Source organism: Alligator mississippiensis, chromosome 8 (genome assembly GCF_030867095.1).
Source record: "Alligator mississippiensis isolate rAllMis1 chromosome 8, rAllMis1, whole genome shotgun sequence".
NCBI lineage: Eukaryota > Metazoa > Chordata > Crocodylia > Alligatoridae > Alligator > Alligator mississippiensis.
The window spans coordinates 19,844,678-19,872,216 of record NC_081831.1 but is presented as its reverse complement, the minus strand read 5'-3'; the positions used below and the strand labels follow the sequence as shown (position 1 = coordinate 19,872,216).

General features: G+C 47.7%; 1 protein-coding gene across 4 annotated transcripts in view; it reads left to right on the top strand.

Annotated features, from left to right (window-relative positions):
* Positions 1–23,826, top strand: part of LOC106737838 (aquaporin-8) — a 50,212-nt gene extending 26,386 nt beyond the window's left edge. For 2 of the 4 annotated variants that reach the window (XM_014595648.3, XM_059732197.1), the window contains 5 exons: positions 8,251–8,564; positions 9,713–9,839; positions 13,611–13,822; positions 19,698–19,832; positions 22,856–23,826. In XM_014595648.3, coding sequence (XP_014451134.1) covers positions 8,284–8,564; positions 9,713–9,839; positions 13,611–13,822; positions 19,698–19,832; positions 22,856–22,898 — 798 coding nt within the window. In that variant the 5' untranslated portion in view covers positions 8,251–8,283 and the 3' untranslated portion in view covers positions 22,899–23,826. The remainder of the gene's footprint in view (positions 1–8,250; positions 8,565–9,712; positions 9,840–13,610; positions 13,823–19,697; positions 19,833–22,855) is intronic. The other 2 variants (XM_059732198.1, XM_059732199.1) reach the window with 2 other exon arrangements.
* The last annotated feature ends 3,713 nt before the right edge of the window (positions 23,827–27,539 follow it).

Genomic DNA, 27,539 nt, shown 5'->3' with positions numbered 1-27,539 from the left:
GCCGGCTGATCACTGCAGACACTCCTAGAAGTGGCTTCAGTGATTGGCTGCAGTGATTGGCTGTGGGGGACCCCCCTTCCCTAGTCAGCAGGATCAGTGGTGGGGGACACCCCCCCCCTGTCGGTGGGACTGGTCATGGGGTGGGGCATATGTCCCCCCTAACTAAGGTGGCACCAGTTTCCCATGACCCACCCTCCCACATACAAGAATAAGACTTTATTTTAAGCTACTGTGCAATCACCTCTGTGTACACTACACTAACACATGTAAACCAGGGCAAAAATATTTTTTTTAAATCAAATTAAAGAATGTTTTAGATGTTCGCTTTTTAGAATATAATTTGGTATTTTTCTGGTTCCGAGATGGCAAAACCCCTTGCTGAAAGGAGTACTTTCAGAGGCAAGGGGAGGGACTTCTGGTGACAAAGGTCAGGGGTTAGGGGGTGGGACTTCAGTCCCAAGATGGCAACCACAGGGTAGGGCACTTGTCAAGGGGCAGGGCTACCCATGTGGCTCTTGACAGTTTACCAAAACTTGGTAAGCGGCCCTCCACCTGAAAGAATTGCCTGCCAAATTGAAAACATGTTTTCATTTTGGACCTTCCATCTGCAGTCTCCCTTGTAGGATTCTTTTACATTTTTCAATGCCCGAATGTCCCTCACAACTTCACTTACTGAATCTGTCTGCAATACGTTTGGAACAATAAATGCTGCGTTGAACAAAATGCTGTCCACACTGAAAGCTTTCCCTTGATAAAAGGGACTCAATACATGTTTCCCAAGCCACCCAGCACAGATAGCAAGCCTGACCACCTGACTCTTCTGCCACGCCTTTGTTGGGACTGGAAACTTGTTTCTAGGTAGGAGGCTGCCCATTTAATGCCCTGATGCCAAGGGCATAACACATGGCTCCAACCTCTCCTTTACCATGTCCCATGCCTCACAGATCATATCACTATATGGCTCCAGCTCCACTATATTCCCAACTGACATTTGGGCCCCAACCTGGATCCCTCTTACTCAGGCAGTCTAATCTCCACCATCATCCTGGGACACAGGCCCCACCCCCCCAGTTCCCTTTCCTTCTTGGCAGTGGCCCACTCCAGGACCTTTGGCCTTGCAGGCCACTGGCTCTGGCTGTCCCTCATGGTGGGTGCTCTTGCCCTTTGACCCTCATGGTCCTGACCCCAGCTTGAGCCAGTCGAGGTTCTCTGGGTAGCTTCTTGAGCAGCCAGCCCTCTCTTACATATGGGTCCACCCTCTCGGGCCACTCCAAATGCTGTTCTCACTCTCTCAGCTTGTGGATCATGTAGTTCATTAGGCTTCCAGCCCAAATGTGGCCTCATGCCCCCTCTCTAAGGCCTCTACTCTGCCTCTCTCTGGGGCCTCTACTCTGGGCTCCTTCCCTCTAATTAGGTTCCTTGACCCTCACACTGTGCCCCCTCACTGGGGTAACTACTCCACCCCCTCACTGGGGCTTCTGGGCCTTGCGCCCCTTGCACCCCCTGGAAACCCAGCTGCGAAACCAGAAGTGCCAGTGGAAGTGCACTTCTGGTTTCACTGCTGGCTCAGTGATTGGCTGCTGGGGGACATCCCCCCCACCCCAGGTAGTTGATTAGCTGCTGACGGGACCCCGCCATCAGCAATCTGGTGCCCCTCCAGACTTGGGGGACACCAGTCACCTATGGGGGGCCCCATACTCGCCTTTCACTAGGAAAGCACAAATATGACATTTCCTGGAGAGTGCCCCACCACTGGAACTCCTGCCACACCATCCAACCCCAGCAGGGTGTAGTTTTAGGTCATTCTCCAGGACCACTGCAGGCCCATCTGCCCTGGTCTTTCTCTTCCCACTCTGGGCTCCTTGTTGTTCTTCATAGGCTGTTCGCTCCTGGGCACTCTATTCCAGCCTCCACCTTATAACATAGCCACCAGTCACTGGCCCCAACTCTCTCTCAGGCCCCTTACAGGATACTTCCTATCAGGTGGCTAATTCCAGCCACTGTCATATCAGAATGCCAGTGAACTGACCCCTTACTGTCTTGTAGGTAGTCTCTCCCATGAGACACCTTTGCTTCTTTGAGCCTGGCCCCACTCTCCAGCCAGTCGGGGTGCCAGGGCCTCTGCAGCACTAGCTGACCCCTCATGGTGGGCACATATGCCCTTTGGCCATTCCTGGGCCTTTGGCCACTTCTGGGCCCAAGGAAAGTAGAACTTGGGCCAGTGGAGAGCCCTGGGATCAGTCTATAAGCAGCTGACTCTCTCACTCTACAGGGGTCTTCCCTGGGTCCCTCCATAAATTGGTCCTCTCACACCAGGCTTGCTTAGAGCCCCACAGATTTTAGGCAAAGCAGCCCTTTACTTCACTGGGCTCATTTGAGTCTTTGCAGAGACCCCTCCAAGGTCAGCTGCACTCCCTGGATTTCCCCAGGCCTTTTGTCGGTAGCCCATGCTCTCATCAGTTCTAATCAGGGCTTACCTAGCCCCTCTGTAGGCCCCCTTATTCTAAGCCCCTTCTGTTCAGGCTGGCCTGTGCCTTCACTAGGCTCTTGCCTAGCTGGCTTCTCTTGATAGGTCATCTTGGCCCCTCGCTCTAGGCTGGCCTTCCCACAGCCACAGGCTTTCAGCCTCCTCCTAAGGGCTCTGGACCCCCAGTGTCTCTAGGAACCTCCTCCTTCCCCCTAGCTCCTCCCTAACCCAGGATGTTCCAGGAGCAGCAGATCTCCAGCTAGGTGATGTTACATCAGCAGCATCCCTGCAGCAACTGCCAGCTTTCCTGTTAGGGGCTTGCCTTATACCCAGGCTGCCCAGCCCTCCACCAATCAGGCAGCCTCCTGGGTGCCACATGACCACCTGATGGGGTCTGCTCCCACCTGCTGGCTGGTCTGTAGCCAGCTCAAGCCCTTAAATTGGCAGGCACCCAAAGGTGCACTGCCACAATCGCTTTTTGTAGTGTCATCCTGAGCAGTAGTTTATGCAACGACTGACCACATTTTATCTGCCATGAAAATCATTCTTCTGACCACATTAGCATAAACTATGCTGAACTCTGGAACCTGGTCATTCTATATTGTCATAGGTTCTGGATACTGTATCTGCTGTGACTAAATGTTTTCCTGGTGTATATTCTATATTTGAAATATATGAGGGTCAGTCAGAACATAATGCCTCCTATTTTTTCCCTCAGTCGAATATTATTGTAAAATTATTAAACTTGTACCAAAAAATTGTACCTCACTGCTGAACATACAGCTATATTTTAGTCTCCTTCTCCATCACTGATCTTTTTTCCACCGGTAAGCAAAGACATGTATCCTGACATTGTACCAGGTTTTGTCCTTGCTGCATAGCTGCTGTCACAGACTCCGTCACTTTGCTTTCACCCCAAAAACGTCACCCTTATAGTCCATCATTTATCTCCTAGGATGTACAGAGGATGGGGCAGCACAGTCCATCCAGACAATCAGATTGCTTCTGTGGGGTGCAAGCTGGAAGCAGCACCTCAGGCATGTCTTTGTCATGCCGTGTCACCTCAAACTCTTTGCAAGGAACGTTTCAGTTCCTTCAGGGTCTTGGCATAAACCTTTGAGTTTACTATGGCCCCCAGGCAAGAAATCAAGAGGAAGACCCTCCATGTTGGTGGCATACTTAGAAGATAGAAATTAGGAGGCATTACTTTCCAACTGACCTTTTGGTACAGTGGGGGCCAACCTTTTTGGCAACCATGCCACAACTTAAGCCCCATGCTCTCCCGACTGCCACTTCAATCCCATTTCCCTGCCCCATCTGCTGCTCTCCTTTATGCCCCCTGCCTGATCGGATGCTCTGCTTTCTGCTCCATGCCCTATCTGCTGCTGTGCTGTTTGCCCCCTCCCTGATCTGACACACAAAGGCTGTATGTGCCATTTGTGCAGTCTGGCATTTGTAATTTTAGAAGTTTGGCAAAGTATAATTGGTCACTCCAAAGTGAGTACGGTATTTTCTAGCAATCAGGAATCATAGTAGAGATGATATATTTTATTAGACCGACAAGATTTTTGCAAAATAAATTCTTTAATTGCAAGCTTTCAGGGACAAACCCCTTCATCAGGCATTGGAGAAAAGGTTGTAAAAGTTCTCCTGGGTAGATTCATAGATTCATAGATGTTAGGGTTGGAAGGGACCTCAATAGATCATCGAGTCCGACCCCCTGCATAGGCAGGAAAGAGTGCTGGGTTTAGATGACCCCAGCTAGATGTCTATCTAACCTCCTCTTGAAGACCCCCAGGGTAGGGGAGAGCACCACCACCCTTGGGAGCCCGTTCCAGACCCTGGCCACTCGAACTGTGAAGAAGTTCTTCCTAATGTCCAATCTAAATCTGCTCTCTGCTAGCTTGTGGCCATTATTCCTTGTAACCCCCGGGGGCGCCTTGGTGAATAAAACCTCACCAATTCCCTTCTGTGCCCCCGTGATGAACTTATAGGCAGCCACAAGGTCGCCTCTCAACCTTCTCTTGCGGAGGCTGAAAAGGTCCAGGTGCCCCAGTCTCTCCTCATAGGGCTTGGCCTGCAAGCCCTTAACCATACGAGTGGCCCTTCTCTGGACCCTCTCCAGGTTATCTGCATCCCTCTTGAAGTGCGGCGCCCAGAATTGCACTCAGTACTCCAACTGTGGTCTGACCAGCGCCTGACAGACGGGAAGTATCACCTCTTTGGATCTATTCGTCATGCATCTGCTGATGCACGATAAAGTGCCATTAGCTTTTCTGATGGCTTCGTCGCACTGCCGACTCATGTTCATCTTGGAGTCCACTAGGACTCCAAGATCCTTTTCCACTTCCATGCCACCAAGCAGGTCATTTCCTAGGCAGTAGGTATGCTGGACATTTTTCCTCCCTAGGTGCAGCACTTTGCACTTCTCCTTGTTGAATTGCATTCTGTTGTTTTCTGCCAATTTGTCCAACCTGTACAGGTCTGCTTGTAGCTATTCCCTGCCCTCCGGCATGTCCACTTCTCCCCACAGTTTTGTGTCATCCACAAACTTGGACAGAGTACACTTCACTCCCTTGTCCAAGTCGCTGATGAAGATATTGAAGAGTATTGGTCTAAGGACCGAGCCCTGCGGGACCCTACTGCCCACACCCTTCCAGGTCGATACCGACCCATCCACCACGACTCTCTGGGTGTGACCCTCTAGCCAATTCGCCACCCACCGGACTGTGTAGTTATCCACATCACAGCCTCTTAACTTGTTCACCAGTATGGGGTGGGATACCGTATTGAAGGCCTTCCTGAAGTCTAAGTATACGACATCCACCCCTACTCCTGTGTCCAGGCGTTTCGTAACCTGGTCATAAAAAGAGACTAGATTAGTCAGGCATGATCTGCCTGACTGGGTAGAAATGAAAGTTCATATTTCATAAGATTTCACAGAGGATTCAATAGATGGAAAACTATTTTCTAACAAGCTTTTCTTAAGCTTTGTATTTGGTCTTTTATAAAGGACTGTTAACTCTCCAAAATTGCAAGTCTGACTCAGCAGTCAGTAACACACTCCTCAACTGTCTCATGCTCTCTCCTTTGTCCTATGAAAGTTACACTTTTCTAAGCTTTCATTTTGTTTTGGTATGCTGTACTCCTCAACCTTTTTTAGTACTGTCTCATAGTTATTCTTTTCTGTTACTGATAGTTGCAAACTGTTGTAAACACAGCTTCCTGTCCTGGTAGATTAAAAAAGATACCTACCTTGATGGAGTCTTTTTCTATGGCTCTATTAGTGAACATATAGATGCTAGAGCTTTTTGAACTTCTAAGTTTGTGCTACATTGCTGGATAGTCTTAGCTACTCTAGAAGTTACAAATACAGTACTCCATTTCTTCCCTGCTTGGCCAGTGCATAGCCCAGTGCAGATACTCAGTAGCCACATAAATATCTATGCATCTGTGTTGTATGGTAGGCCTGTGCAAAGCGACTAGTATTCATGTCAGATTTGGCCAATTTGGGGGACAGTGATTTGATTTGGTGATTTGAATCACTGTCCCGATTTGATTTGGTCGAATCTAATTCAGAGATTCAGCTGCTGCCAAATCTCTGGATCAGCCAGGCCCATCTCCCGCCTCTCTCCCAGCCCAGCAATGGCTACCCCAGCTCGCGGCACTTGTTTAAAAAAAAAGCCATGGTGTTCACCAGGTGCTGCCGGGTGGGGGGCGATCCCTACTGTCCCCCACTGCCCCATGCTGTGTGGGGGGCTCTGCATGAGCCCCCTGACCCCCCCCTCAATCCCCCATGGGTGCCCTACCCAGGCCAGCTCCAGCCCTTTAAGAAACGCCCCCCCCCACACTCACCGCTCCTGCCAGCACGGGGGATCCCTGCTGCCCCACACTGCCCCATGCCACGTGGGGGGCTCTGCACAAGCCCCTGAAGCCCCGAGGCTGCTGCAGGAGCGGTGAGTCCCCAATATTTACTTGGGTTTTTTTTCTTAAAGGGCTGGAGCTGGTTTGGGTGGGGCACCTGTGGTGGGGCTGGAGGATTGGGGGGGGTCGGGGGGCTCATGGAAGAGCCCCCCATGCAGCATGGGGCAGTGGGGGGCAGCAGGGATTGCCCCCGCCCCCCACCTGGCAGCACTGGGTGAGCACCAAGGCTATTTTTTTTTAAGTACCGAGCTGGGTGGAGGAGCAGGCAGGGGTCCAGGGGGGCTGGCAGGGGCCCTCCCATGGTCCCCTCCCCACACCCCTCCTCCCCCACCCCTAGTACTTACCAGCTCTGAGTCAACTGCAGCTCCCTGCTACAGCCACCAGGGACTGCCCGAATCATCAAAGCTCTCCGAATCTTTTCTGAAGATTCGGAGAACTTTGAATCAATTCGGACCTTTAAATTGGTCCCCTGATTTGATTTGGATTCAGAGGTTCGGCCACCAAATCGGGCCAAATCTCTTCTGAATATAATCGCCACCCAAAGCTTCACACAGCCCTATTGTATGGGTACCAAACTACAAACGGATCATAACTGTCAAGAGTAAACACTTCTGTGGCTGAAAAATTGACATCTGGCCACAAACAGTGAAAATTCTGTCCTCACTGGACAAAATTGTGTAACTAGTGGGTGCTGTATTTGGCTACATCCTTGCTGCACTTGGGGAAGGAAAAGGAGGAAAGCTAAAGTTGATTTGAAGCTACCTTTGCCCTCTGTATGCTGAAACAACAAGAAGCCTGTCTGGCCCCCTATGTCATTGGTTTAAACTGGTTTAGGGCATTCTGATGCAGCTTTTGCTTGTCGACAAGACCTCACCCTCTATTTGCCATGAGCCTCTAAAAACAGAGGACAACCACAATGCTCTGCAGCCACCCTTATCTGCCTCTGACACCAATGACTGAGAGCAAGACTAGTACAGAGCCCTAAAGCCCCTGTGTGGAGAGCTCAGGAGTCTGTTTCCATGGCAGTAAGGCTTTTTTTCCACTGCCAAACAGCTTAGATTGAGTTTAGTGCAACAAAAAAAATCAGGCCCCTATATTTCTTTGTTTTCTACTGCAATCCCAGCTGAAACCTCGTTATGGCAGAACAGATGAAAGATCTATTTAACCTACAAAACCAAATTAAACAGGAACAAACCAGCCATGAGTAAATTCAGTTGCAATTTAGAAGATGGTTTTTGTGAGGTTCTAGAACAGATTCCTAATCACAGTAGTGGCAAGCACAAAAATTAACTACTTTTAGGATGGAGCTTGATCAGTTTAATAAAGGAAACTCTTTGGCATGGATGCCTGTGAAAGACTTGATGGGCTCCTATACACGTGCAGGGAGCCTGCTCCGATGTACTGGGAATCTAGTACGTTGGAGCAGACTCGAATAATCGTTTGATGAGCTTTAGTTCAAAGTGCCCCACTGCCATTTTTCAGCGTGGGGATGCTGATACATATGCTGCTTGGGCATTTTTAGTTAGCATGACTTGCTAATAAAAGCACCCCCCTCCCTCCCCACACCGCCCATAGCATCTATAAAAGTGCCCGATGAGTCAGTTCTGTGTTTCTCGAAATCACTCCATGTTACAGGTGATTGGAAAGGAAAGCTCAGCACTTCAGCACATTTTGTTTCAGTCTTTGTTTCATCTCCTTTCTGCTACTGTGGGCAGAAGGGAGGCATGGCCCCTCCTAAGGCCCTCTGGGGAGAACAGGAAAAACACATAGATTACAATGGATGGGTTCATTCCCAATGTAAGGACCTCTATGCTGCTGGTCAGTGGGGGGAAATAACACCTTTTTTCCTTCTCCCCCAGTAGGCATCATCTCAGGTGCCAGACGTCCCAAGGATGGTTCTTCTCACCAAAGAATATTCATTGGAGACAGAAATGGAGAATGTAGGAGCAACCTCCATCCTTGCCCAAGCAGAGCCTGGGAAAGAGCCAGAGGATCGGACCATCTTTGAGAAGTACGCCCAGCCCTGCCTGGCTGAGCTGATGGGCAGCACCTTGTTTGTGGCAGCCGCATGTCTTTCTGTGATCACCAACCCTGAGGGGGCAGGGCCCATGGGGCCAGCTCTTGCTCATGGATTTTCGCTGGGGATCATGGTAGCAGTTTTGGGGAAAATAAGGTATGGGGCAGTTGTCTCCTCTTCTGCAGGTAGGATGGGTACATAGGCATAGTCCATAATCAAGTCAAATCAGGCTATGTAATCAAACCTGAACCACTACTTAACGGTCTGTGCTCTATTAGACCATGATCCTGCAGTGACCTAGAGCCAGATCTTATTCCACTTATGAAGCACGTACGTAAACTCAGGGGGGCTTCATGCAATCATAGTCCAGCCTGCAAAAAACAGTTAATGCACCTACTTTTGTAATGTGTCTTTGTCTCAGCCTGAGCACCAGATCACAATAATCAACGAGCAGGAGGAAGACCCACTCACCTTCTGTACTCACGTCTTTTCAGGCTCTTAATCAGGGTAGAAAGAGGATTGCAGTCCAACACCGGAGTCCACTTAGCACCTACTCACTGCTCCACAAGGAGGTGGTACACTATTGTGAACCTATCCCACCCAGAAAGATGCATAACTCCACATTAAATCCTAGAAATGTTAGTCTGAAAATTATAGTTAGCCACCTTTTGATCCCAGAGAAAGCAGGAAGCCTTCCTAGTTTTAGGTGAAGGGAGCTTAAACAGGAATCATGGAAGGTGCTCTTGGCCCTGACTAAGTCAAGGGCTGAAGCTTGGGTAGGCTGTGGAGAACTGGAAGATGCCGGTGTGTTTTCAGGACTTACTCTGAGACTAGGTTCTGCATCAGTCGGCATCCTGGTTCCATCTGCCTGCAAGTTATATACGCGTCTCTTAGGAGGACGATTCTCCGCAGCCTCAGTGGAGATTACAAATCAGTGCTTCAAGTGCTACCACTAGGAGCTCTTCACTATAATTTGTCACTCACTGTTAGATGTACCCCTCACCCATAATGGATTGCAAACCAGTACCTTTCACCTCATGAGACCAAGAGATAAAAGCTCTCAGAGGGGAAAGGAAGGGAGGGGATTTATTCATAAATCCAGAATGAATTAGTCTGAGGATCTGGCAAAAAGTATCTGTCAGGGACCCGTTTTCTATCACCAGGATGTTGAGAGTGGCATAGACCTCCATGTGTAGGCTCTGCATGCTCAGGGCACTGCAGCCTAACCTACTGGAGGTGTCCCAGTCACTCAGTATCCTGCCTTGTGGTTGGTGTGGGCACAATTGACCCCTTTCCTTTTGCAGTGGTGGCCATTTCAACCCAGCTGTTACCCTGGCCGCTCTGGCTGCAGGAGGCCTTTCCCCACTTCTCCTTCTCCCATATTGGCTGTGTCAGCTATCAGGAGGAATGCTAGGAGCTCTTTTGGCCAAGGTAAGTGGAAAGCACAAAAGCAGACACTGGCATAGCTGCTAGCTGGAAGATCAGATGTGTCGCGGAAAGGAGATCCCAGTGCTTGAGAAGGGAAAGCACAGAAAATACTTTAACAAAGCTGTTTGAGGTGCTTTGGTACTTGAGAGAAATCCCAAACTCTCCAGTGGTATGGTTTTGAGACCAGGTAAGTACCAGGGAAATGTGCCACCCATGTCACTACTAAAGCAACCAAGACCTGCAGAACCTCAGCTCCTTGGGTTTCATTTCTCAGTAAAGAAGGCAACATAAATCAAACTGGTAAACCAGGTCCAGTCCCCTGCCCTGGTATCTCCTGCATGCAGGTGTAGCATTGGCAGCAGCAATGCAGAATCGCCAATCTGCTCTTCACCTCCGTACTTGTGAAGGTTATGTTCCATCCTATTTATGCCTTGCTGATAATCTGTTAAACGTGTGGCCTGGAGAGCTGTCCTCTTCAGCATAGCAGTAGAAAACCCTGTGTGTTTGTGCTGTCACAGTCTTCCCAATTCTAAGAAAAGAAAACAGGCCCATCACTTAGGAGATGCCTGATGATTAGTGACAGGGTAGGAGGTGTTGTCTTCTGCAGGCCACCCCATGACAGTGGGTAATTTAATCCTCATTTGAAATGATTCTCCAAGATCCTTCACCTGTAGCTAGTTTGTGAGCAGCCTTTGAAACAAGAAATGTTTTGAGGAGATGCCTGGGTCACATGACATTTCTGTTCTGGGGCTGAAGTAATGTAATTCTGGAAAACAGGTGTCCAGTCTAATGCTGATTGCAATCAGAAATTAAAAATTGCTTTCCTGGTGTGTTCCAGCATTCACTTCAAAATGTAGCCACAACCTTCCCTGCCAAGTGACTTGTTCTCTAGAGATTTCCTGGAGATCAAGTGTGTGAGACAGATGAATGCTGGCAGACAGAAGTCACAAAGCATGGCAAGCAAACATCTATAGAGCGTGTTGTGTCCCCTCCCTCCCCCCAGCCACAATATCTACACAAATCAAAACACCAGCTGCATAACCCATGGGAGGGATGGATCACCCCTATGTCCTGGTTTCAGTCTTACAAAGTGAGAGCTATAGTCCCCACTCACATACTCCTGCTTTGTATAGGCAAAAATGACAATACAAAGGCTTTGATTTGGGTTACATAGAGCCTGGTTTAAGCTGACTCCAGGTATGTACAACAGTTGTAAAAATAGTGGATTTCTCTCCTGAGGATTATACCCAGCAGAAAGGGGATCCTTCAGTGATAAAAGGACAGCAGGATGGTCTTATTCTCTCCTGCTTCCTACCTAGGAAATAGGGAAGATGGTGGAGGTGTGGCAGGGGACAGGAAAGGTTTTTAGGGAAGATCAGAGCTGTGGCCTGAGTACACTGGTCTGAATTTCCAGGCTGCTGGACAGCTCCGTGGTTGCTGCTACAAAGCAACATCAATTTGAACAGCCCGTGATCCCTGGACACATCCAGGGTCCACTGCAACGCTCAACAGCCACCACTGCCTTGCTCTCTCTTCCCCTCCTCTGCTCAACTGCAGCCAGAATCAGGACCAAAGTACAAGGCAAGAGAGACTCAGGATGGACTCTTTAGTAGCACCTATTATGAAAATAGTTTAATTGGTCATCCTCAAAATCGGGGGTCTTAAAATTTCTCACAGTCCCAGAAAAAATTTCACACAGTCCCAGCAAAGAAGGCCTGAATTCACCATAGAATTACCTCATATTGTCTTATGTATAAAACATACAGGCCATGCCTATCTATTGCAAACTTGTTCCACTTCCAACACTTTGGAAAACTAGTTTTCAGTTTCAGTTTGTGGGCTTTCTCATAGGTGCTTGGTCCAGTGCAAAACCAATTTCACATCACCACCCATCCAGGACAGCTGGCTCAGAATACATTATCCCCATCCTGAGCTCAGCAACTGAAAACTGGTTTGGAATGGGAGTGACTGGATTTGATAGGTAGGTCAGCAACTAGGATTGAAAAAGCCTATTATGGCAGTGAGGCTGTGTGTAGAAGGCCAACACAGCAAACATTGCATAAGCCATGTTACATCTTCCACTGCCTTGTGCAGAGTAAGTTTAACTGAGCCACCCAGCTTACACGTAATAGAGTGGGTGCAATGTGGAATGGAAGTGCATCCTCTGAGCCTCTCTGAATGCCAGCGGAGCATTCCTATCTGCGATATGCTGAGACCACGCTGAACCATCTTGGGATCCACACAGGGACAGAATGTCCTGAGAACAACGCCCACATCAAGCCCTGGTCTCAGACCCTGGAAGCATTGGGCAGGATATGGAGGTATCCAGGGCTGGCTCCTGACTTTAGAGAAGAGCTATGAAGGAAAGGTTATTCAAAAGCACCTTCCAATGTCACCCCATGCAAGTTCCACTGTGGTGCCCAATCTTATTTGCCTTAGCAAAGGTCAGTATCCAAGGTGCCACAATGCGCACACAATATTACCTAGGGAAGAACATCACACTAGAAGTCAGGCAGCCTGGAGGCACTCTGGTAAGTACTTGAGACTTAGGAGTGCTGGTTCAGAGCTTGGGTTTGCTACAGATGCCTTGAGAATGACTCTCCCCTTTGCCCTGGTAACAGAGGATCTTGCTCTCTGTTTTGTTAAATGATACAGACAACAAGAGTAAAACCTTTGGGACAGAGCTCCATCTTCAGCTTCCTCTGTGCAAAAATGAAGTTTATTTCCTACCTATGGGGATTTTTTACCATCTTTAATTTTCTCTGAGCCTGATGAAGGGCATGAGAGCCCAAAATCTTGCAGAAGAAGACAATTTTTTTTTGTGATTTCTTAGTTGGTCTAATAAAAGGTATCATCTCTGAACCAAAAGTTCGAAATTTTTGCATTTCTTTTGGTCCACTGAGGCATTTGGTCAAAAGCATGTTCACAATGTGGACACCAGAGGGCAGAGTAACCCAAGTACCTCAAAACTGCTGGTGAATGAACCCAATAATTCACTGTGATGTGTCTGCTTTATTTTCCGTGTTCAACATGGCTCTAGAAAAAAGCAGAACAGGGTCAAGAACATATCACAGGGAGACAGCTTCCCAGCTCACAGGCCTCCTTGTTCCACTCCCCTCCACATGCAGATGCACTTGGTATTAACACGGCATTAACTATCAGCTGTTCATAGCAGGGCACAACACTGTCACCAGCATGCTAATGCTTGCCTTTCCTGTGTGCTCTCATTCATACACAACAGCAGCCAGCCTTGTTTTGGGGAATGCACACCCCTCCAGTCAGCCTGCATGGGGTACTTGGTTCTTTCCAGTGCCCTAACTATTAAAGTTTAGATTTCACCCCCTCCTACAAACCTGAAAAGCAAAGGGCTACAGTAGCCATTCAAACAGAACAGCACCTGGGAGAGTGTGCCTTGTATCCTTTGTTTCAGGGGTATAGGTCATAGCTGTGTTGGCCTAAGGACAGAGGCAGACAAGGTTCTTTGGGTAAATCCAATATCACTTCTTAGACCAACTCAAATAGTTGGGAAATTCTTCTTTGCAAGCTTTTGGGTACAAATACCCTTGTCAGACTGAGAAAGCATCTAAAGATAAAGCCTTTGTCAGCCTGATAAAAGGTATTTGTACCTGAAAGCTTGCAAAGAAGAATTTTTTCAACTATTTGAGCTGGTCTAATAAAAGATATTAGATTTACCTAAAGAACCTTGTCTGGTTGTATCCTTTGTTGTTATTTGTATTTCCTTCTCTCCTTTCTGGGATGTGGTGTGGAGAACAGAGCATGGTGCCAGAAGCAATTTTCTTCAACCGGACTGGAGGGGGCTGCATGGTGCAAGACGGCAGCACAGTGGGGATGGCTGTCTGTGCAGAGCTGACACTCTCTTTTCTCCTCCTCATTGCTGTCCTGATGGGAAGCCTGGCTGAGCACAGCAAGACTCCACTGGCTCCATTCTGCATTGGCTTTGCCCTTGCCACAGGTATCCTAGTCAGGTAAGGGCCTTGCTATATATTGTACTTTGAGCTGTTTAAATACAATCAGTATTGGTGCTAGCTCAAGTTTGGAGAAGTTGGACCTTAAGGCTAAAAACCTTCTCTGACTGTTCCCCCACCTGCACAGCTAAGACTTGCCACTAGAGGGCTGGCAAGCAGGGGCCTGACTAGGTGTGCGTTGCTGTTACATGGCTGATGAGCCAGGACAGACTTCTATCCCTGTTCGAGGTGGGGGTATGCAAGCAATTGGGGAAGCGGGGTAAAGAACTTTAAGCTGGGAGGTGAAGAGTAAATGGGATGGGAGTGGGTAATGAAATATGAGGTGGAAAAGAAATAGGGAGTGGGGGAAGGATAGTGAAATGAAGGAAGCCAGACACTGAAGGATAAAATAAAAAGCAATAAAAAGAATTTAAGGGGAAGGAATTAAAGAAAGTTTCATATTTTAATAAACTGGGATTTTGAGGTGCGGAGGTGCTGGTCATGCTTCCCAAGGTAGGTGGGAGCTGGGAGCAGTGATGGAAGGCACTTTTGGGGGAAGCCACTGGCCTTGATCTGGGAAGGAAGTCCCAGCTGATGGGCACCCAATGCACCTTGTTCTCCCTGGGAAGAGCTTGTTCTCCCCCCATCCTCCCTAGAGTCCACTCCTGGATCCCTCTGTACCCTGTGACATGGCTACCTGGCATATACTCTGCAGGCAGGTTGCACGGGTTTGCACCCCTGGGAGTGGGAAGGACGCACCCCCAGAGGCAGAAGAAGGAGTTGGTTTGGTGCCAGAACTGGCAATGGTTGGCAGTGCATCCAGGGATTCTGGAGGATTGCAATTTGGGTGGCTCATCTGTGGGGAGTGAATCATATCATAGAAATTAAGGGCTGGAAGGGACCCGAAAGATCACTGAGTCCAACCCCCCTGCTCTGGGCAGGAATACTGCTGAGATCAAGTGATCCCAGCAAGGTGTTTGTCCAGTCTCCTCTTGAAGACTTGCAAGGTTGGGGACTGCACCGTCTTCTTGGGAAGTCTATTCCAGATTCTGGTCACCTTTACTGTAATGAAGTTCTTCCTTACATCCAACCTGAAACCATCCTCTAACAGTTTATGGCCATTGCTCCTTTTCCTTTTCTGGGGTGCCCTAGTGAGCAGTTTGTCTCCCAGCTCCCAATATTCGCCCCTTACATACTTATAGATGGCCACCAAGTCCCCCCTTAGTCTTCTCTTCCCCAGGCTGACCAGTCCCAGATCCCACAGTCTTTCCTCATAAGGCTTGTCCTCTAGGCCCCTAATTATTCTTGTGGCCTTTCTCTGGACCCTTTCAAGATTCTCCACATCTTTTTTTGAAGTGCAGTACCCAGAGCTGGACACAGTACTGCAGCTGGGGTCTCACCAGTGCCAAGTAGAGAGGAAGTATCACTCCCTTAGCCCTGCCTGTGACACTGGCTAATGCATCCCAGAATGCTATTACCTCAGTTGACAACAGCATTGCATTTGTGGCTCATGTTCATCTTGTGATCAACCATAACCCCGAGGTTCCTTTTAGCCACCATGGCCAGGATATCTCCTTCAAACCTATATTCATGTCTCTGGTTACTTCTCCCCAGATAAAGCACTCTGCATTTATCCTTATTGAACTGCATCTGGTTCCGTTTTGTCCACCTTTCCAGCTTATCTAGGTCCTCTTGGATTTGCATCCAATCCCCTAGCATAACCACTTTTCTCCATAACTTAGTATCATCCGCAAGTTTGGCCAGCGTGCTTTCTACATCCTCATCTAAATCGTCGATAAAGATGCACAGAACCAGGAACCGAACCCTATGGGACACCACTGGCCACCTACTGCCAATATAACAGGGCAAAACAGCACTGTTTGGTTTCGACTTCCATTTCACCATTTCAAATGGACAGTGGTTTTGTTTTGCTGTTTCGAAGCACTGTTCCATTTAATTTTGTCAAAACTGTTTCAACGTGTTTCGACATTTTGCCCATAGTCTATAATGGGGAATCATGAAAATGCCTATAACTTTGTCTTTTTTTGCCTGATTTGGATAAAAGCTGCAGGGATAACAGCCCCCTCTGAGGGCATGAAGCTTGCTACGTTTCAAGAAGATAGGTGCAGGGGTTTCTGGGAAACTGCACCTCAAACTGTTCAAAGCAAAACTCTTATCACTTGCCAGCAGTGGCAGCATGCTGTCATCCCGTACACAGATCCAGGGGCCTGTGCCCCCCGGGAGGGCTGCAGGGATGGGCCAGACTCTTCCCAGGGGACACAGGCCCCCAGATCTGCGCATGGGATGACAGCAGGCTGCTGCTGCTGCTGGCTAGGATCAGTGCTCGGCGCAGCCTGCGCCGAGAAAACTGGTGCTGCCACTGACCCCAGCTGGCAGCAGCAGCCTGCTGTTATGCCACATGCAGATCTGAGGGCCTGCGCCCCCTGGGAGGGCTGTGCCAGGTTCTTCCCAGCCCTCGGCACGTGTTGCACCGGGAAGAACCCAGTGCTGGTGCCGACCTCAGCCAGCAGTAGCAGCATGCTGTCATCCCGCGTGCAGATCTGGGGGCCCGTGTCCCCTGGGAGACGTCTGCACAGCCCCACAGCCCTCCCTCTATACACTCGTATACATACACATATTTATAATTGTAGTCGGGAATGGGGATGCGCGGAGTATGCTTTGAGAGTGGCCCCCTTACCCAGGACCCCGAGATCCTTAAGGTAAGCCACTAGGCCCACAGGGTGTTCCCATGCAGGCCTCCGGTAGGTAAGTATCAGATTCCCAATATAACGCTCCACAAATTAAGCAACAAGAAAAATAGACTCCAATGAAAATAACAACCTTAAAATTATTTACCAGCTAAAATATAACATAACTCACACAGTACAACCAGTTTACAAAATATTAGGTGCACCTCCCACCCAGTTCTCTGAAAGGAGGGGGGTTGGGAGGTCCCTTTTATCCGGCCCCTGCCCTGTGAAGCCCCTATTCCCTGAACTCACAGTTGTCCTGAGCAGGGATGAGGTAGGCTTGTTTTCCCCCCTTGTGGACCTGGCTGCTGCTCTGGTGTGCCGTAGGGGGTTCCTTCTTCACAGGCCGGGGTCCAGCCCGGGGCACCTCCAAGGCCCCACCTTCTGTTGAGGTGAGGGATGGGGCTCTGCCCACCTTTTCTAGGCCCAGGCCCAGTGTCCCTTTGGGAGGAAAGGGACTAGCGATGCTTCAAGAGCGCCTTAGGGCAGATGCCCTTTGACGAGGCCCAAGCAGTCTCTCACCGCTCCCAGGGCCAAGGCTTTGTGCGCCAGGGTGTACACCATGTGGGGCTTGAGCAGGCTGTCCCTGCTTCCAGGTCTGAGGCTCTGGCAGTGGCTTCTCCAGCGGCGTCTTCAGGAGCCTAGAGCTATCGCCTGCTGGGGCAGGTCTCCCGAGGTTTTCTCAGCTCCGCTCTTCTTCTCATCCCTCACTGGTCTTGATGACTCTGAAACTCATGCTAAGCTCGGGCCTACTCACAAAAATTAAAGTACAGAATACTGATGCTAACTGCATCATGCAAGAGGATGCGAGTTCAAGGCTAGGACATCTGAGAAGGAATAATGAAGTATCTCTTCCAGTTTATCATGCTATATTCAGGCTGGTTTCAGGCAGACTCTTAGTTGTCTGGTGTGTAACCATATGAAATGTTTGTCCTTGATTAATTAGTATGGTAAATATTTCTTTTGCGACTAACTCGTGTTTATATGCAGGAAGAGACATTCTTCATATGTGATAGATGTCTCCTCCTGATTTAGTATTTTTTTCCTGGCTGTTAATCAGTTTCTTGATATGTTCCAAACTGGATAACCTCTTGTTGCCGAAGAAGGTAACTCATGAGTGACAAGAGACTTGACTTCTGTCACTTGTCGAACGAGGTGTCGTGTCAATCTCTAGGCTAGTCCAGAATCCTAGGCTTTCTCAGGAAGATCTCACAGACTAGGTTTTTATTAGCTAACAGTCTGGTCTCGCAGCTGAACATGCTGTTCTTTTATATCCATCCAGGGCTCTGCCCGGGATTGCAAAAGGTCCAATCAGAGAAAGGGATGGCAAAAACCTCCCAGGGACCCCTTCTCCTGGGAGCTCTGCTGGGATCGTAAACGCACCATTCAGGAGAAGAGGGGGGAGGGCACCCTCTTCTGATTGGTGGAAGAAATTCCACCAATGGCTCAGCATCCTGCTCAAGCCGGCAAGCTGCACGCAAGCCAAGCCGCAGCTAGCGCGGCGCCCACTATAATGGGCACTTATACACATGCTCTGGGGGGGTGTGTGTGTGGGGGGGGTGCCACTTAAATTAAAGCACCACATGCTCCCTGTATCAGCATCCCCACACTTAAAAATGGAAGTGGGGGCCCTTGAACTAAAGCTTGTTCAATGAGTTTTAGTTCAAGCATCCCATTTTTAACTGTAGGGACACTGATACACGAGATGCAGAAAGCTGCTGGAGTGCGGCGGTTGCCATGCTCCAGCAGACTCGACCGAATCTGCTCTGATGTACAGGAATTCCAGCACACCGGAGCAGCCTCTGTGCTCATGTATAGGCGCCCTGTATGCTGGGTGATTTCACAGTATTACCACCACTCACAAGCTTATTTTGTTTCATAATATTGGGCTACTTTTTTTGAGCCACATGATAACAGAACCTTCCAGTTTTCATTTATTTACTCACTTGCTTACAAAAAAGAAGGAAGAGGGTGCTGCACCTGGGGAGGAAGAGCCAGCAGCAGACCTACAGGCTGGGGAACTCCCTTCTCATCAGCGCAGAGGCAGAGAAGGATCTAGGATTTATTATTGAGGTCAAAATTAACATGAGCCGACAGTGTGGGGACGCGGTCAGGAAGGCCAACCGCACCTTGTCATGCATCCACAGATGCATCTCAAGCAGGTCCAAGGAGGTGATCCTCCCCCTGTATGCGACACTGGTCAGGCCACAGTTGGAGTACTGCGTCCAGTTCTGGGCGCCGCACTTCAGGTGGAATGCGGATAGCATTGAGAGGGTCCAGAGGAGGGCCACCTGCATGATCAGGGGGCAGCAGGGCAGGCCCTACGAGGAGAGGCTACGGGACCTGAACCTGTTCATCCTCCACAAGAGAAGGCTGAGGGGGGAGCTAGTGGCTGTTTACAAACTAGTCAGGGGGCACCAGCAGGCATTGGGGGAGTCCCCGTTCCCCCGAGCACTACCAGGAGTGACAAGAAATAACAGTCACAAGCTGGCAGAGGGTAGATTCAAGCTAGAAATTAGGAGGCGCTACTTCACAGTCAGGGCGGCTAGGATCTGGAACCAACTTCCAAGAGAAGTGGTGCTGGCTCCTACCCTGGGGGTCTTTAAGAGGAGGCTAGATGAACACCTTGCTGGGGTCGTTTGACCCCAGTACTCTTTCCTGCCATGGCAAGGGGTCAGACTTGATGATCTGCTCAGGTCCCTTCCGACTCTACCTACTATGAAACTATGAAGAGAGACTCTTACATTTTGCTTTTGAAATAGAGCTTGAAAAATGTGACTTTGAAAAGCTGAATTCCAGGAAACAAAAACATCATGATTTTTTAAGAAGGGTTGAAGTATTGTTGTAGCTGTGATTGTCCAGTGAGTATGCAAATAAGGGTTTTGTTTTTTGGTAACATCTTTTATGGGATCAACTAAATAGTTGGAAGAGATGTTAGACAAGCTTTAAATTGGCCCGGTAAAAGATATTACCAAAACCCCAGACCTGACTTCAAATTTGAGCACTAGGGGACAGCAATATTGATTTCACTCAACTATCTGCAAGACAAGGGTTTAAACAGAGAGGAATGGGTCCTCCAACCCTGGTTTAAACAGATTTTTTTTTATCCTGTGGACCTTATGCATGTCTCTGCTTTCTACTTTCAGTGGCTCCATCTCTGGATCTTGCCTTAATCCAGCTCGGGCCTTTGGTCCTGCTTTAATATCCACTCACTGGGACAACCACTGGGTATACTGGATTGGACCACTCACAAGTGCTGTCCTGGCCTCTGTGCTGTACAGGTGTGTAAAGGATCCATCATGCTTAGCCCTTTGAATAAGGCCATGCTTAGTGAGCTGCGCAAATAGAGATTATGTACGTGAAAAGTTTCTCTGTAGCCTATCCCTGTTTCCCACCTTCCTAAAGTTATAGGGCTACTCTAAAAGGTAACTGCAAAAAGTGGCTTCTCCTTCAGATCGGCTCCCATATGTAGTGACAATAAGATGTGACTACTTTACTAAATAAACTGCAACTTCCTTTATAATCATGCTACCCACTCGAGCTAGCAAAGTGATGGAAAAAGAGAGTGCAGACACAAGTGACAATTTTCACCTGATCTAGCCACAGAAAGCAAATAATACTCATGACCAAACACCAGTGCACAGCTGCAAACAGCTTCAAAAATGGCCGATTGTGTGCAAGTCTGACCCCTCACTGCAGGTGGTATCAGATAAAGAGGTTATAAAATGCAGTCTTTTGTAACTTTTATCTGGCAGAGCTCCCACCCGGTCTCCATTTTCAGAATGGGAGCGGGGGAAAGGGAGCAGAGGGAGTTCAGTCTGGGGGGTTTTCAGCCCCCCTGGAGGGTAGGATGGGTGTGTTGCAGCCCCCCCAATTTGGGGGGGGGGGGCTCCAAATTACCCACCCCACTCTTCAGCACCAGCTGGGGAGCCCCAAGAATGAGCTCCTCCACTGCCTTCCCCCTCTCCCATTCTGAAACAAGCAAGCGCAGGCAGAGAGCCTGGCCATTGCTGTGGGAACCTGGCTGTAGGCTCCCAGCCCAGAGTGAGATTCCCCTCTCCCCTGGAACCAGCCCTGAACTTCTGTTTGGTCCGGGGTTAATGTTGTAACAGGGAATGCTTTGCAAGAATTGTTCTGAATTACAGCTGGGAGCTGCACGTCTGTCTGCACCCAGAAAGAAAGGCTATGTTCTCTCCCGGTTTATAGAATAGGAACAGAATTGAAAGTAGGGTAGAAAATGCACACCTAAAAATGCATAGCATCTGATGAAGTGAACTCTTGCTCACAAAAGCTTATACATCTCAATTAGTGATTCTCAGCCAGGGATGTTTTAAGATCCTTTTCAGGGTGTTGTGGAGTGCCATGCAATGAGCAATGCTAGCTCCCTCTGCTGTTGTAGCAGGACCAGCCACAAGGGCATCTGTGATGCCCCCTGGTGGCAAAACCAACCCTGCCTCCCCTCCAGCTCCTTAGCACACCCCTTTTGCTATCTTTCCTGCCACACCTTGATGTAAGGGTTATATGGCACATTGGGAGGCTGCCCCAGAGTCTTTGTGTGACCCTGGTAGGTGCTGCCCATAGTCTGACTTCACTTTAGCCAGGCCCTTGGTCATCTTGTCACTGAAGGCACAGTCCATTACACAAAGCTCTTGGCACTACTCGTGTCTAGATGGCACCACTTATGCCCTGATGGCACTAAGCCTGCCCTCTGTGCAAGAACTATCGCCCTACAGGCCCTAATCATGATCTCCAGCCCCTGCCATAGCCCATAGGTATTACCCTATTTTCATTCACTGGGCTTCCTTGGCCCTGCCTTTCCTGCACTGGGCTTTCTGGCCTCCTAATTTATAGCCCACTAGGTCCCTGACTCCTTTCTAGGATACTTACTCACTGCCTTTAGCCCCTGGGGTCCCAGACCCTTGCAGGGCTGCTCCAGTCTGTCAACTGCTGGGCTTCTAGCCACACAACCCGCTGAGGCCCTGGTACTTGCAGGGTTTTGTCCTGGCATCTGTCCTTATATCATGGAGTGCCTCTCAGTCACACCCTGTAACCACCACCACTCCTGTAGCCACAGCTCAAGCCTCCAGTTAAACAGACATAAACATAAGCTTACCAGTTTCTAAATTAAAACTTAAACCCCACCTTCAGTTTCCATACCACCTCAAAGTCCTGTCCCCATCCCCTGGCTCCCTCCCAGCTTCCAAAGTACTTCCTTTGGCCTGCAGCCTCTTCCACGTAACAGCTTGGGCAAACAGGAACTCCTTTCCTCCCTGAGATCAAGATCAAATTAAACCCCTGCTCAAGCTTATATAGCTCCTTCCTCCTTCCGGTTCTGGATACCTGATCTGACTTCCTGGCAACCAGCTCAGGTGCTGTTACTCTATATCAACAGCCGCCCTTTACCCTCTGTGCTGCTTGGCTCTGCTAAGCTGCTCTTTTTCTCTTAAGGTAACAGGAGTCCGTGCTCCATCTTACAAGCGTGAAAGCATGTTTCACAAGATAAACCCAGAGATTTCAAATAGGAACCCAGAGAGCCAAAAACTTTCTGCCCTGCTGTGGTCTTTCTGATTTCTTTGCAACAGAAACATTTGCTCTATAAATTTTCCATAACCAAAAAACTAGTGAAAGCTAAGAGCTCGTGTTTTCCAAGGGGTACTTTAAGTCTATTGAAGGGTGTCTTGAGCATAACAAGGGGTGCCTTGAGTCTAAAAAGATTGAGAATCACTAGTCTATAAGTTGCATCTCTACCATACGTTCTGCCTGACTTCAGACTAGTACAATTAACTACTTCCACCATCAAAATTGACAGCTAATCTCTGATGGCAAAATCTTTACTCCTAGGACTGCAGAGTTATCTAGAAAATCTGCATTTTTAGGAGGATCCAGTAAATGAGCTGTGCAAATAACTGATTCTCTGGTTTGGTGGTTGAATTGGGGGGAAAAAATTCTTGGTAGACATGAAATGAAAATGTTTTGCTTTTCTTGTTGAGATGAACCCCTGAATATAATTGGTTTAGATTAAAGTGTTCTATTCAATCTGAATTAAATAAAACATTGATTTTGATTGAATTTAAAATTAAGTGCAGATAATTCATAATCTTTTGTTATGAAATCAAACATTTTCTTTCATAAACAATTCAATGAAATTGACCTGAATTCAAAACTATAGTTTTTGGTCAAGAGAAACTTTTTTGGCTAAAGAATATATTCAACTGGAAAATTTTATCCATCTCTATTAATGATGTTGATGTGATGTGTCCTTGTTTTCCTGATGTCTGTGGAAGTCTCTTTTATACCTTTCTAGGATTGTATTGGCAGGAAGATCTCGCAGGCTGTTCCTGAAATGAAATAAGAGATTACCTGGGTATATGCTCCGGGTTCTCTGTGAAGCTGTGGGGAAAAAACAACCCTCTCCAATAGCCATCACAGGAAAATCTGCACTAAGAAGACCATTACCAGATCACTTCACAAAGTTTCAGTGGTACAATATATACAGAGTATTCAGCATTTATGATATAATTTGGGCCACATACTATACCTTGTGATTTCTAAACTGAATCCATAAACAACAGTTTGGACTATTCATTAGTCAAATATTCCAAGGCATGAATGGCATAGAGGCGCCTAACTCCCAGTGAAAATCAATGGGAATTGAGATGCCTAACAGTCATTTCTGCTTTTGAAAATCTTCTTTTGAGTGCCTGAAATTAGACATTCATTTAATTTCTTTTCTGGATGCTCTAATAGAATGAATTATCTTTTTCCTAAAAGCAAATTGGGTTTTGTTCTGACCTCTTAGACTGGTATAAATCTAATGATACTAATAGAGCTGCTCTTCATCTGTTTATACCAGAGTATAAAGGCAGATTTCTGGCCCCAAGTTTTCTGATGAAATTTAAAAAAAAAAAATTTTTCTCCTTTGCATGCTGGACAATTCCTTTAACTGGGTCTATTTTACAGATTAAAGATGAAGGGGAGTTACTTATAGCAAACTGTAATTTCAGAGGTCAAATCCAAAACTTTACAATCATTGTAAGTGTAAAGATTTTTTTGCTCCATTTGCTGTCTATTTTTTTGAGCTCTTAAAATTCAAAATACTTTTTGTTTATCCTAGTATGTTAATTATAACCCTTGATAATATTTTAAAAAGCATTGTGTTTAATTTTGACATTCAGACTATCTATCATTCAAAACTGTTATAATAATGAAAAAGCATGATCCTGACATGTTAGCGGAGTCAAGTGTATGTGCCAATAAAAGTGGGATCTGATGAATTTTGGGTTTGTTAGTTAGTTCTGGATCTATCTGAACTCTGCCTATCAAAGAAGCAGTTTCACAATGGAGTTAATGTTCTTCAAAATGCAGTTATCACCAAAATGGCAGTAAATCATACCAGCTAGTGCCCTCACCAGAAACTGGGAAACTGCATTACTTCAGCTTGGTTCCTTTGATGGATAACACTTCCCACTTGAAAGCACTGAGTCACAGGGTTTAAAAAAAACAAATGCATCTTGGGAGGGACATTTGTACATTTGAGAAAGCCAGCAACTAATACCAGCAAATCAAAAAGAATCACTAGGTAGACTCATATCCCCACTGGGTCTTGTCATTATCTCTGTCCCTCTCTCACAGATGTGTGTGATTTGTGGGGCAATGCATTCTAGCACTGGCCCCTTCCCTCCTCCACTGCACCTCATGCAGCATCTTGACCTGGGTAGGTAGAGTCCAAAGGTCAGACAGATCCATCTCCCACCCTCAGGATTATGTTGCCCTAGGAACCCCACCATTTATCCTAACTCAATTGACCACAGCTTTTATGCTGGCAAGGAGGCCCTTACCAAAGTCCCTGAGCTAAATTGCTGCTCTCTCTAGTGATTTCATAGATTCCATAGACATTAGGGCTGGAAGGGACCTCACGAGATCATTGGGTCCAGCCCCCTGCCCCAGGGGCAGGAAGTCAGCTGGGGTCAGGTCATCCCAGCAAGATAAGCATCCAAGTGTTTCTTAAAGATATCCAGAGCAGGTGCTTGCACCACTTCTGGGGGGAGTCTATTCCAGACTCTGAAGACTTGGACGGTAAATAAGTTTTTCCTTATGTCCAGTCAAAAATGGTCTTCCAGCAGTTTGTGACTGTTAGACCTTGTCTTCCCTTGGGGTGCCCTGGTGAACAGACGTTCTCCCAGTTCCTGAAGCACACCCCGATGTGGTTATAGGCTGCCACCAAGTCACCCCTATGGAGCTAGTGTATTAGAATGGTGTGCTGGGTGCTTGCCAGGGGCCATAGACTACGGGCCACCACTGCCATCCAAGAGGAGAGGGGGGAAAAAAGAGGGGAGGGACTGTGTTGCCAATGTGGGGTGGGATGGGGCAAAGAGAAGGTAAAAACAGCATTTGCCATAGAGGAGGGAGGAAAGAGAAAGGGTGGGAGAGAGTAAGCTGTGACTACCTTAGGGAAAGGGAGAGGGAAAGAGCAGGGAGGGCTTTGGAAGTGATCAGTGTCACTTGTAAATCAAGGGAAATGGTTCTCCCACTCTATTCAGCACTGGTGAGGCCTCACCCAGCGTCCTGTGGCCAGTTTTGGGCCCCACACTTAAAGAAGGATGCAGACAGATTAGAAAGAGTCCAGCAAAGAGCGACAAAAATGATTAAGGGCTTAGGAAACAAGATTTGTGAGGAGACACTGAAAGAGCTAGGGTTATTTAGTCAGGAGAAGAGAAGACTGGGGCAGGGGGATTTGATAACAGTCTTCAAATACTTGAAGGGTGATTACAAAGAAGAAGGAGATGGGCTTTTCTCTGTGTCTGTAGGGAACAGGATTAGGAGCAATGGCCTTAAGCTTCAGCAGGGGAAATTTAGGTTAGAGATTAAGAAAAATAAGCCTGTGGTGGTGAGCTGAAATAATATCTGCAGCATAAGTAGCAGAACCTCAGGTATGATTCCAGCCCATCCATTATAGCCTAGTCTAGTCCAGGACTAACAAGATCCTTGGTGCTATCTTCTTCTTCCTTAGAGTGGAGTATCACCATTGATTTCAACACCAAGCCTAGAAGTGAAACAACACACAATGTGCTCTCCATTATACACATCTCGTACTGCACAGCAACAGTATGAATGCTGCTACAGGAAACACAGCATTTCCCTCCCGTCCTTACACTGTTTCCTTCAGGCATTAACTAGACTGATTCAGGACCAAAGTCTGGAATTTGCCTTTTAATTATGGAAAAGAAAACCAGATCCTTTCCACGTGAATTTTAGAGAATAGATGCTCTAGAAGAGAAAGCAGTGCCAGAGATTTTGGAAGCTGGGGTCTAGTTCTGGCTCTGCTACATACTCCCTGTGTGACCCTGGACAAGTCATCTCACCTACCATTAATACTCAATTCCCTACCTGAACCATGGGGACAGTGAGATTTGCTACTCCTCACTGAGCCTGTGTGGTGTATTTACACCACAGTCTCTCCAGGGTACAGTGTCTCTTGCTATATGCGGTTCTGGTTGAGTCACCTTGGTGTTAAGGTAACAGGCTGGACCAACACACTTTCTTTTAGGTGATTTTCAGGTACTTAAACCTGAAAATAAAGCTTGTTTTCCTAAGAGATTTAGTGTCATTTTGGAAAGCCTACTCCAGATCTTCCCTCCCAGAGGGACCTGCAAGCTGCAGAAGGCTAAGTATTCAGTGTGCTTATTTTGCTTTAAAAATGCCATGGCTGAAGGACCCCCTCAAGCACAGCAAAGAAGACAAGCTGTAATGTGTGTTCATGACCCACCCAGGGGGACGACTGGGAGACTGGAACAGAACAGCAGATGCCAATGTCCTAAAGGTCATGTCTTTTCGCCTTTTGTTCTGCAGTATGATGAGTGGTTCACTGTCGGTTTTCCTCTGAGAAACAAGTGTTCTCAGCTGTCGTTTCAGCTCTATCTTGGCAGGGGGAAATTGGTTGGATTGTAACTCTTCACAATTGGCAACCGAGACAAAGCAGTTCACAAGGCAACCAAGCAATTGCTTGAGAGCTCTACAAATCTCGTTTCTCTATTTGACTCTTCTATGGAAAGCGATACTCTGGCTGCAGAGATTAGACAGAAAAATCTCCTGTAGCACTGGAAGAAACCATCTACCACAATACATTTGGGTCAGACATAAAATCCTGACTTAAAAGGTTGGGTCCCTTTATCTGCAGCAGATTGGTAGGGCCCTGGAAACTGGACTGCTCTTGTTTATAGTGTGAGAAGCCAGCACATGAAAGGACTTGAAGTCAGGGTTGTGCCAGGCAGTGCAACACATCTTGTTGCTGCTCAAGGAGAGGTAAGATCTGCTCTTGGGATCCTGCTCTGTTACCTCTAGGAGGCAACATACATCTATTAGACAGAGCCCATCCCAAAGCCATTGTGGAGGTAGGTGAAGTCCTGCCAGGCCACATGTACTGGGTTGATGACTTTCCCTGTTAAGTTGTCATAAAGCACAGGGTGTTGAGGGGCGAGGAAGGGAGTGTTTCAGTTTACTCCAGGCAAGCTTGCCCCAGCGCTCTCGGGGGGATGGACTAATGGCTCATTTCTGTCCCAGCACAAGAGAATGCCCCGGCAAGGGGTTTTGCCTGTTTCCTCAGCCCTTCCACCAACTTTTGACAGTAAACTCTTGTTTCGTAAGGCTGGTAGCAGTAATCTTTAATAACTAGTATCCTGACTAGTATATTATGACTGGGGTTGGCAACCTAGGGCTTCCATTAGTAAGTTTTGCTAACTAAGTTTGGGTGAGAATGCACCATCTAGTGACAGAATATTTACCAACTTCTGCCCCTGGCCCAGTTCAAGACTGAGCTGTGTTAATTCAGGCTGCTGCTGGGGAAAGATTGCCAATTCAAAATGTAGACCATTTATTGTTCTATAATATGCTTTTCTGACATGGAAAAAAAATGTCCTGAGGTTTGTGTAAATCCATGAATCATTGCTCACTGGTTAAGTCAGGCAATATCCCTGTGAGAGAGAAGTCAG